At 35.3% G+C, this 10,767-nt stretch overlaps 2 protein-coding genes and 1 non-coding gene across 6 annotated transcripts; 2 read left to right on the top strand and 1 right to left on the bottom strand.

The window, feature by feature from the left end:
• Positions 1-372: 372 nt before the first annotated feature.
• Positions 373-6,878, top strand: LOC147548247 (senescence-associated family protein). Of its 4 annotated transcripts, none has more exons than XM_086670654.1 (13): positions 373-549; positions 1,718-2,133; positions 2,775-2,912; positions 3,565-3,638; positions 3,785-3,861; positions 3,954-4,025; positions 4,535-4,603; positions 4,787-4,833; positions 4,921-5,047; positions 5,139-5,207; positions 5,350-5,453; positions 5,941-6,016; positions 6,506-6,878. In XM_086670654.1, the coding sequence occupies exons 2-13, from the start codon at positions 1,787-1,789 to the stop codon at positions 6,686-6,688; spliced, it is 1,383 nt and encodes a 460-aa protein (XP_086526780.1). In that variant the 5' UTR covers positions 373-549; positions 1,718-1,786; the 3' UTR covers positions 6,689-6,878. The 4 variants fall into 4 exon arrangements, with proteins under 4 accessions (XP_086526780.1, XP_086526779.1, XP_086526782.1 ...); XM_086670653.1 differs by having other exon boundaries at positions 373-559; XM_086670655.1 differs by lacking the exon at positions 373-549 and adding an exon at positions 593-640.
• Positions 6,879-7,020: 142 nt separating this feature from the next.
• LOC147548246 (U6 spliceosomal RNA) lies at positions 7,021-7,121 on the bottom strand. Its single transcript, XR_015239109.1, has one exon. It is a non-coding gene; the product is annotated as a U6 spliceosomal RNA (small nuclear RNA).
• Positions 7,122-7,541: 420 nt separating this feature from the next.
• Positions 7,542-10,210, top strand: CRR3 (chlororespiratory reduction 3). The gene is made up of 3 exons (XM_086671892.1): positions 7,542-7,867; positions 7,972-8,111; positions 9,912-10,210. The coding sequence occupies exons 1-3, from the start codon at positions 7,635-7,637 to the stop codon at positions 10,034-10,036; spliced, it is 498 nt and encodes a 165-aa protein (XP_086528018.1). The 5' UTR covers positions 7,542-7,634; the 3' UTR covers positions 10,037-10,210.
• The last annotated feature ends 557 nt before the right edge of the window (positions 10,211-10,767 follow it).

The raw sequence follows: 10,767 nt of genomic DNA, 5'->3' as shown, positions 1-10,767 counted from the left end.
GAACATTTGTAGAAAAAATTGTAAAACTAGTGTTAAAGTATCTAAAAAAAAATTAGCGTTTGGAGTTGAAGTTCAAAAACAAAATGCTTCGGACATTTTACACCTACTGTAGTTAATGTCGCAAACTAAACAAATACATCTTTGTATATGAAATCATGGTTAAGTGCTTATGTTTGATCCATTAGAAAAATAACTACTAAGTCTAAGATCAATGTTGAGTGGGCCATTTCCAATTCTGGGTGTACCATGTTAATGTTTGTCCTCTAAGAACATATCAAGTGTCTAGTCTCGAGTCTTATACTTATCACATATATTCCCGTACAAGTAGAAAACAAAGACATTTTATCCAACACTCCCGTAGAAGTTTATTTTGGCATCCGTTGGCAATCGAGGGACCATAGGCTTCACTTGTGGTCTCAATTTCCTCTCAGTTTTTCAATGGTCCCTCTTCCTCCTCATTACAAAACCTTTTCTTCTCCAATCCTCTCTCTCTCTCTTTCTCTCTCTCTCTCTCTCTCTCTCTCTCTCTCTCTCCACAGTGAAGGAAAGGTTAGTAAAGGTTATCTACTCATCTCTTAAATTCTACTTGTTTAGCTTAAAAAACTATCAAACCCATGTTTCATTATTAGGTTCTGAAGAAGTATGTCTTTTTTGTTTCCCTGTTTCATTTCCTTTCTCTTGGGTTTTCTTCTTTTTCAATTAAATTGTTTGTTCTCCCAGGCTGAAATTTAGTGAAGTTAGATTTTACTCTTTGCTTTCATATGTCATCTTGTGTTACTTATCATAAAATTCAGAGATTTCTCAACAGAAACATCAATTCTATAGCAATTGAATTTTTCACAACTTCTAAACATCCAGCTCCATTTCCCAAACTACTTTCCAGTGTGCCATTATGTACTTTGGTGTTTCACCTTTATCAATTATCAATCAAGTTTAACATAAAAAATAAAATCCTAATTCATGTTGATGGTTTTAAGTTTGTGGGCATATGTGAGAATAGTTCCAGATGGGAGAAGGGCTATCTAGCAACGAACAATATAATGTCTAGGTCCTCTCCACACATCGCCAATTGGTTTTGAGTTGGATGGTCACAAGCTTAACATGGTATCAGAAGCTAGGGCCACACGTGATAGGCTTAATAGCCACACGTGCTCCACGCCACCCGAAATAAAAAACATGTGTTAGGCTAACCACGCCACACGTGAGGGGGCGTGTGAGAATAGTCCCACATGAGAGAAGGGCCATCTAGCAACCAACAATATAATGTCTAGGTCCTCTCCACTCATTGCCAATTGGTTTTGAGTTGGATGGCTACAAACTTAACAGCATCTAACTTAAAACCAATCGCAAATGAGTACGGTAAACCTAGATAGTATATTTTATGTTATGAGAATACCCTTTGTCCATGTGATATTATTCTCACACTCCCACTCACATGTGGTGTACGTTTTACGCAATATGTCCCCTTGTTTTGTTGGTCACGTGGAGAATGAGTGGTCGTTCGACCTGTCACATGTGCGTCTAGCTCTGGCACCATGTTAACTTTGTGGGCATTAAACTAAAAACTAATTGGCAATGGAAAGGACCTTAATATTATTTTCTTTGTTACGAGAGTGCCCTTTGTCCATTTGGGACCATTCTCAGAAATTAGGTGTTCATTTCAAGTTTGGAGCTTGATTTGTGGCATTATCTGATGCTATGATTTTAACTATTTCAGGGTTGAGTTTTGGTAAAGGATTGCTGGTTAAGTAGCTTGATTATTGATCTTGGTCTGTCTTACTAATTGATGAACTTAATGGCACTTGCTGCAAGTAAGGTTTCTGCTGGTCCAATGGTGACTATTAGAGCCAACGGTACCGAACCATGTAGGGTCACTAATTCTTTTTCCAAGTCAATAAATCATTCTGGAGCAAGTCCTATATCTCATAGGGCTGAATTCCGGAGACCTGGATGTGAGCGCCCAGTGACTGCGAAGTTAATCTTCTCCTTCGAGGCTTCGTGGCGTATGTATGGAAGCCCATGTATTAGTCATGTCCGCCGAGAACATTCTCTTTTATGTCAATCTACGGGAACACAAAATACAGAAACAAACGAATGTCTTAGAAACTCTGATGATCGTACTGATTTGACTAGGTATTGTTTCTCTACACTTTAGACTGACATCAAGTTTTCATCTTTTATCTTGTGCAGAGTTTCCAATTCCGTAAGCATTATAATGGTTCTGTTAAGTAAATTTCTCGTTTTTTTACATAAATTCTCACATTTCGTAGTCCAATTCAATATTAAAAGGGACACTCTACCTCTTTGTGTACCACGTGCAGGGTTCCCCGTATGCCCTTTTTGGGTATATTGACGATCTAATACTCAAAATTTGACTCACCAGATATTCTCTCTTAATTTACCCACTTTAGTTAAAATAGTTAGAATTTGAAGTTCCAACTAACATGATTCGATTAGTATACATCCATATTTATCCAAAACAGTCTCACTTCTGGTGGGCCGAAACATATAGTCGTTTCTCATGTTATACATACATAAAATCTGTGCTGCATAACGAAGTTAGAGCTTATTTATTAATCAAATACACTTCTCTTTAATGTATATAGTATAATTTCAAACCAAATCCTATATTATTTGTAATACTATTAGAGAGGAAATTAGAAATAAAATTGTTTATGAGCAATTTGAGTAGAGCTCTTTATTTGCTACAAGGAGTTCGGTTGATATGCTGAGGCAAGTCATATTTCATAATGGTGTATTTTTTTCTCTCTCAGACCTCAAATAGGAGATGAGGAAGTTGAGGACAATTCTACTAACTCAAGTGTTGGGTTAGCCGATGTATATAAATTTGTTTATAATGATGCGAAATTTGTAAACGAAAAAGCCCGCAGCGACATAGTCTTACTTTCACGGTAATTATCTTCTTTTCATAAGTATGTTTTCCTCTAAGAAAACATGCATATATGACCCGCTTTTAATTTACCTTGACACATCTTCTTATATATTTGCGTTTCTAATTTATTTCGTTTGACATTTAAATTCCCATTTCGTGTCGATTTCTTGTCATGCGCACGTTTTTGCATATATTGCATTATTCACAAAAGTGTAAAGTGTTTACATATCTATGTCATGTGGACTCTGGTATGAAGCATTAGATACAACAAATGTAAAAGATCGTAAGGGTTTATGGTTTCACACACACACACACTCGCACGCACAAACAAACACATTTCTTCTTTACCTTTTAGGTCCTAAATTTTAACTCAATCTTTTTGTAACTTTTTGGTCCAACCTTTGTTACATTATACAAAAAGACACTAACCTAGAGTGGTATTTTGTGGTTCTAGTCTTCTAGAACGATTGTGTGCTAGTTCACTTTCGATGTATGTGCTAATAAAGTGTCAGCCTGTCAGGAGTAACATGAAACAGTTTACACATGTCACATTTCTGTGCATCTGTGTATATGATTGTGAGTTGTGACTTGAGTTAGTAGGACTGTTCATATTAGTAAATTACTTAGGTTTACGTGCAAGTGTATAACCAAAATTGTTCATTTGAATCCAGTGGTATAATGAGGTTGAATGATCGTGCATGTCAAGATGTCGCAGTTCTAGGTCTGGGATTTCTTAAGCTTGATGGTAATTACTCTTTGCTTTCGGTATATCAACTTACATCCTAATTTGGAATCAAACGTGTAATATTGTTGTTATTTGATCCTTGTTTTGCTATGTGTCTCTCTGATTTCTTCTTCGTACATTCTTTTTCTGGTATAATCACTGTGTAGCTCGGGCGAGAGAAGACACTGAGAAGATCGATATTGGTGTGAAGCAAAAAGCAGAACGATTACATCATATAACGACAGTATGTCTTTTAGCATACTTCGACTCTTATTTTATGTAAATTATCATAATGGTTGGAATTTGAGTACTATTAACTCATCTCCTCACCACCAGATCCTAAAAGACAAAGCTGAATCAAAACTGAAAAGTGTAGCTAACAAGCACTGGAATGATGGGGCCTTGGAGGTGTTGTTTATTATCTTATTCCTTCTCGCTTTTCCTTGAAATCTTTATTCATGTCATATTTTAGGACGCCTGTTTTTTCATGTTTTTATCAGTCCGTAAATCAAAAGATTCTTTTCTGTAATTTTTTACTTTTCCACCAATTGACTTCATTAGGAGCAGCTCGTGTATGAGTTGGGTCACCAAATTGGAGAAAAGAAGAAGGGTAAAGAGTATGACGAAAATAAAAGAATCTGTTTACTGAGGAATGAAATTTCGGGTTCGGTGGAAATTTCGGTTTCGGTGGATATTTCAGTAGCCATTGAAATGGGAATATTTTTGTCATTTCGACCGAAGTATTTCGAAATTTATTTTCTTGACAAGGCATTGTTAAGAGAAACTTGGTTGAGTTTTAGTCTGGATGGAAATTTTGCTAGGCATGTAATGGAAATATTTTGTTCATTTTAACCGACATATTGTGAAATTTAATTCGTTGTTGTTTACTTGAGACTTAATCTTTTGTATTCATGTAGGCTGATTTGAGGCGTGCTGACTTCTTGGCTAAACGACGTGCAATGGAAGATGCTTGGATGGCTTTGGAGGTAAAGAAATTCATGATAAGTAACATTGTGAATCCATTCGGCTTTTCTTGTCGAATGTTTTCTCCACTTAGGACTAGAGTTGAAAGTGTTGGTTCAAATCCTGTTTCAATTATCGATTTAACCTTAATATTATGATAGATTTGAACGCAATAACAGTTATTTTAATGCTTTGCTTTCTCGCAGTTTGTAAAAAACATTCACGATATGATGGTCAGCAAGATGTACAAACTGTAAGTTTCTACATTTTGTTTAAGTTTTTAATTTAATGCCACAATTAGTGTAAATCGAAACTATATTGACCTAGAGAGTTTATGCAGTCCGTTGCTTATAAAAGAGGGTTCTTTGTCACCTAATGACATAAGGGGTATAATGCTTGAAAAGAATGGCGCGACTTTTGAATTTCTCCCTGGGGAAATCTCTTCAGATCGTATTTCTGCTATTCAGGTCTTTTCTAATTTTCGTGTCTACATTGTTTGCTTCATTATTCTCGTTAAATTTCATTACATCCCTTATAATTCTTAAAAATCATTTACAGGAAGCTTATCGCAGTATGGCATCTGCCTTGTCTGAAGCTGATGGAATTGACTATACTGACCCCGAGGAGGTATCGTCGCCCTGCAAATATACGGGTTCATGAATATTTTTGTAAAACCGAACTTGAAGGAAAAAGTAATAAATAAATGAGCTTATCTGTTGCAATTGACATTATTTCCATTTACGCAAATTTTGTTTTCCATCTGGTGCAGCTTGAATTATTAGTTGCAACTCTTATAGATCTTGATGCCATGGACGGAAAAAGTAGTGTCTCATTATTGGCCGAGTGCTCAAGCTCTCCCGATCCTAGTACAAGGTAAGTTACTGTCTTACTCTTTTGCTATGTTACAGAGATATTCCTTTTAGTATTTTTTTCCCCCTGTATAGGTTTTTATACTCGTGTAATAGGAACTTGTAGAACACTTGCAGTCACTTCAATGGGTAAAATGGTAAACTGTGAGATTGTCCATACATCTCTGTATATGTGCACATCTCTGTCCCGGCATTGAGATTTTTAGGTTGTCCTAACTTGTACCTCGTACCGGTGTCAGATACTGATACATATACAAGTGTTTGTTTGACATAGCTATTTTGCGATAGAAGTCCAATACAAGTAGGACTTGTTGAATCCTCCATACGGATCATTATCTTCGCTTAGATGGAATTCTATAAGTAGGTTACACAATTATAACCATCATCCTTTAATGAATTCATACTTATTTAATTACCATTTCACGATTTACCTATTTCACATTCAACTATATTTTACTTTACTTTCCCGGTTCATTTTTTACTCTTATTAGGCAAGCACTTGCAAATGCATTGGCAGCAGCTCCATCCATGTGGACTCTTGGTAATGCTGGCATGGGTGCATTACAGGTAAATTCATGACTGTTTTATATGCTCGGTCAAAGAGTTGTGCCAATAGATCTTAAGCTAGGGATCAATATGTTTATAGGCAAGCGCTCTGTGCTAACCTACGCAACCCCGTGCAAACCAAGTGTAAATGTGTGAGTTTGTGTAAACCTTACTCGTGCAAACCTTAACAAATCTCTGCAAACCCTATTAAGGAGCTTAAAACCAAAAGCATTTGGTAGATCTTTTTTGACAAAAGAAAATTTGGCATAGGGATTTTGTCCAATTTTGCCTATAGGTTAGTCCTTATTTTTGTTTATTTTGGATCCGGTTCTTCAATATATAATGTTAACCAAGTTATCTTTCTCAGTTCCTTTCAATTTTAAGAATTCGGATAACGAAATTACCGAGAACCGAGACCAGTTACAGTGTACAACTGATCTAGTTCTGGTACTGAAATTTTTTAGCCCAACTGACACTATTTTATTAATAATAATCTTGTTTTTGAAACAGAGATTATCAGAAGACGATAATCCAGCGATTGCAGAAGCAGCATCAGGAGCTATACATGAACTGAAGAAACAATGGGAAATAGAAGAAGGAGATAGTTGGAGATTCACGATGAATCATAAGTTAGTAAAGGGAGCTGATGATCTAACAATTGAAGAGGAGAACGACGATGTTGAAGAAGAATGATAAGTAATCGATTGTTATTGTAAATATATAGATGAATATGCTGGAGAATTTTCTGACGATTATAGAGACTAATTTCAAGAACTGAAAAAATGTTAACCCAATTCTTGCTATGAACCAAATGAACTGTCTAACTGTACTTTATGTATGAAAACTTAGATCAATGGTTCAAATTGTATCTTGTTTGCTTAAAGGGTCGCAGGCTATGTTTTTCTGCACTTTCTCATAAAATCCCATTCCATATCATCTTAGGTAATGAAGCCAAGAATCTGATATGAAACTCCTAACATGATAAAGAATATACATTGAGAACTGGATCGAAATAATTAAAAAATAATAATTTGGATCATTTCTCGCTTTGTGTGTCATCCTTGAGCAGGGGCCATGCTAATCTTCTGTGTATCGTTCCAATTTTATCGAATGTCCCCGTAGGGACAAATGTGTTTGTAAGTCTCTGTTAATAAGAACACAATCTCTTGTCACTCTAATAGCGATGTGGGATTATCCCTGCTTCCACCCCGACATTACTATGTGTGCCTTGAAAGACGGCGAATAAAAATTTTCTATACTCCAAGCGCGATGTCTATAGTAAGAAGGTTCTAAAGGGCCCCTTTAATCCCACCCCACATTGGACGAGTTGGCCTATTCATAACCACGTTAATTTGTCGAAAAATACTGCTATGCAGTCCGAAATTTGGGGTCTAGCACGGGCTGAAAGGTGATGTGGCCGGCTCCAATTGATCAAGTTGTTTCCATCTCATAGCCTCAGCAATAGTGGCCGGCCACATCACATTTCGGCCCGTGGTCGGCCCCAAATTTCGGGCCCTAATTTATCATCTTATCACTTTACCCGTTTAGCCTGAGATGCAGATTTGCCTAGTTTTGTTGGGTGGCTGAGACAGTTTAATTTATCTATCAACTAACTAGGAAGATCTAAAACTCAACAAGCATGGTTTGTTCTTCAAGATGTTTTTCAATAACCACAACCACCATTTTTGGTTCACTAAACAACAAGGATAACAATACCAGTAACAAATCATCTTCTCTTGTTCCACCTTCTCTTCCATACCAAAAATACAAGAATAAATCATCTCCATTAAAGAAGAAGACACAACAACCACCCTCAGTTGCTGAAGTCGAAAAGGCTATTGGTGCTGGCCTCTACAGAGACAGAGATCCCAGGTCTAATTTCTCTCTCTACTCTACTCTACTCACCCTCTCTCTCATGAGCTAGCTGCTAGCCTAGCTATTGGTTGATTGATAATGAACAAATAGATAATGTGTAGGGCGTCTGAGGAGAAACCCACAATGTTTGATAAGATTTTGACAAACCCATTTGGGCAAGACGAAACTCCTGTTGAAAAGAAGCTTCGTGAGACCGGAGAGTGGATCATCGACCGCACAGAAGGCACCACTCGTTCCGCTGGTACTATCTCTATCTGTTTGAACTGTATTAGTAAGTTCAGTACATTGTCTAACTGAGAAGAAAAATGATAGTTGGCCAGAGTTGGCATAATTTCAGGCCCCATGGAGGGCGTAAAAGAATGAAATTCACATAGAAAAGAAAAACTATAGAAGATGCTACAAATATAAACATACTCTAGACCTCAACCGTTCGTTAAGTGTGAAAAAATTCATCAAAAGAGAGAAAGAGAGTTGACTGAAATATGGAAACCGTTGATTTCGTATAGGTCTGGAGTCTGGAGTAGGTTTTGACTTATAGTCTTTTTTAGCACTAATCGATACAAAAACCTAATTTAAATTGTGGCTCGCCTTGCTCAGACTGTTGCCTTCTAAAATTAGGCCGACAACCTGACATATCTATTATCTATTATATAAAACAGAAGAGAAAACGATGACTGGGACAAACATCCTTATTTAATAAAGGATTATTGTCTAGAAGCCCTTCTCAAAATTTATAATATAGTCCTTCGTAGAAATAAAGTTACCTGTTTAAAAAAACAATAATAGTTTCCTTCTTAGAATAATCGTTTCCTTCTTAGAAATAAAATAACTAATTTAAGAAAAAAATAAACAAAATAAATTTCAAGGGTGAAAAAAAAGAAATCAAAATCTTTCTCTTTCAATAAAATAATAACTAATTTAAGAGAAAAGAAACAAAAACAAATAATACAAAAAAATTATAACTAATAAAAATCACTCTCACTCTCAATAAAATATAACAATAAATTTCGTAACATTTGATTGATACAAGTGTCCGTGCCCTAGGGCACGGGATATACTCTAGTTAATTATCATAGTTGAATTAAAAACGAGTGCTTTTTGGGTAAGAGCATCTCTAACAACCCTCTAAAACACCAAATTTGGAGAGAAATCTACCCAACAACCCTCCATATGGCCAAATATTTGGTGTTTGATGGATTGGGGATAGACAACACCAAATTTAAAATATTGTCTAGAAGCCCTTCTCAAAATTTAAAATATAGTCCTTCGTAGAAATAAAGTTACCTATTTAAAAAACAATAATCATTTCCTTCTTACAATAATCGTTTCCTTCTTAGAAATAAAATAACTAATTTAAGAAAAAAAGAAACAAAATAAATTTCAAGGGTGAAAAAAAGAAATTAAAATCTTTCTCTTTCAATAAAATAATAACTAATTTAAGAGAAAAGAAACAAAAACAAATAATACAAAAAAATTATAACTAATAAAAATCACTCTCTCTTAGTAAAATATAACAATAAATTTCGTAACATTTGATTGATAGAAGTGTCCGTGCCCTAGGGCACGGGATATACCCTAGTTAATTATCATAGTTGAATTAAAAACGAGTGCTTTTTGGGTAAGAGCATCTCTAACAACCCTCTAAAACACCAAATTTGGAGAGAAATCTACCCAACAGCCCTCCATATGGCCAAATATTTGGTGTTTGATGGATTGGGGATAGACAACACCAAATTGGTGGAGTTCATCCTTTCCATCTTTGGTCATATGTGCTAATGACTAATGAGCTTTAGTTTTAAGTTTTCTTTTACTATATTTTGAAGTTTGAGTTTCATGTCAGAAATTAATCCCTAACTTAGTTGACAAATACAGATTAAGAAAGTAACTACATTAAACTTAGATTAAGATGAAAACAAAACAATACAACTCATTGGACTAATACTAAGAGCATCTCCAACAGGACACTTAAAAAAATTTCTCAAAAGTCATAGTTGTCAAGTGTCAATTATGTTTGATTGTCTTTGAAATTAATGTGATGCAGGTCGAGAAATTCTAGTGGTACTATGTCTATGGATTCTACCGGTGTGGGTTTGTTTCCTCTTGGTTGCATCTGGGCTTATACAATTACCTTTCGACCTCCCATTTCTAGATGACTTGATCATGTGATATCACTATCTTAACTTTTATCCCAATGTTTTACATATAACTCTTGTATATGAATAACTTTTTTGCTAATTATATGACACGCTAATTGGAATACTGTATGAAGAGTTAATTAAATTTTCATTTTTTTTTTTTTTGATGAAGGATAAATTAAATTTTCATATTTAGTTGTGTGAATATGACGATTTCTTATGTTTTTTTTACGTACATGAATTTTGCACAACCAAACAAAAAAAAATACCATTTGAGCTGGATCAACATAATAAAAATGGGTTCGTATTTGGCCTTTGCACATGGGTCGATGGAACTTGACCTTACATATGTGTTGTCATTTCTCATTGGTGTCCATCATTCTTACATTAAAAAACATAAAAATAAGATCTTTAACTAAATTAAGATTGTTGTATGTCAATTGGGATTGTTATTCTTTTAGCTCTTACAAGAAAGACCTCCATTAAAATTTGGCAGTGCACCTCTAATTTACCTACCACGACCTGATTGTAATGTAAATCATGATAAAGCAACTATCTTATCCAAAGTGATTGCTTGTTTAATGATGGGTGTTGTATAAAGGATATGGATCGACTTGCCAAAGCAATGTCTCGGACTAGAACCAATCGGATTGGTTGCAGACTGGTTCGAGTCTAAGAATAGTCTACTAAGTTTGTAGTCATCAAACTCAAAACCAATTGGCAATAAGTAGAGAGGACCTAAACATTATATTGTTGGTTGCT

The sequence above is a fragment of the Eschscholzia californica genome, unplaced genomic scaffold (genome assembly GCF_041429995.1).
Source record: "Eschscholzia californica isolate CP2 unplaced genomic scaffold, dmEscCali1.0.p SCAF_3, whole genome shotgun sequence".
NCBI lineage: Eukaryota > Viridiplantae > Streptophyta > Magnoliopsida > Ranunculales > Papaveraceae > Eschscholzia > Eschscholzia californica.
Note: the sequence above shows the minus strand (reverse complement) of the source record. Positions and strands in the feature narration are given on the sequence as shown.

Coding starts and splice junctions, on each gene's coding strand:
- LOC147548247 (XM_086670654.1), top strand. CDS start 1,787: ATGAACTTAATGGCACTTGCTGCAAGTAAGGTTTCTGCTGGTCCAATG. Junction 3,639..3,784: donor GGGATTTCTTAAGCTTGATG/GTAATTACTCTT, acceptor ATCACTGTGTAG/CTCGGGCGAGAGAAGACACT. Junction 5,208..5,349: donor ACTATACTGACCCCGAGGAG/GTATCGTCGCCC, acceptor CATCTGGTGCAG/CTTGAATTATTAGTTGCAAC.
- CRR3 (XM_086671892.1), top strand. CDS start 7,635: ATGGTTTGTTCTTCAAGATGTTTTTCAATAACCACAACCACCATTTTT. Junction 7,868..7,971: donor TACAGAGACAGAGATCCCAG/GTCTAATTTCTC, acceptor GATAATGTGTAG/GGCGTCTGAGGAGAAACCCA. Junction 8,112..9,911: donor AGGCACCACTCGTTCCGCTG/GTACTATCTCTA, acceptor AATGTGATGCAG/GTCGAGAAATTCTAGTGGTA.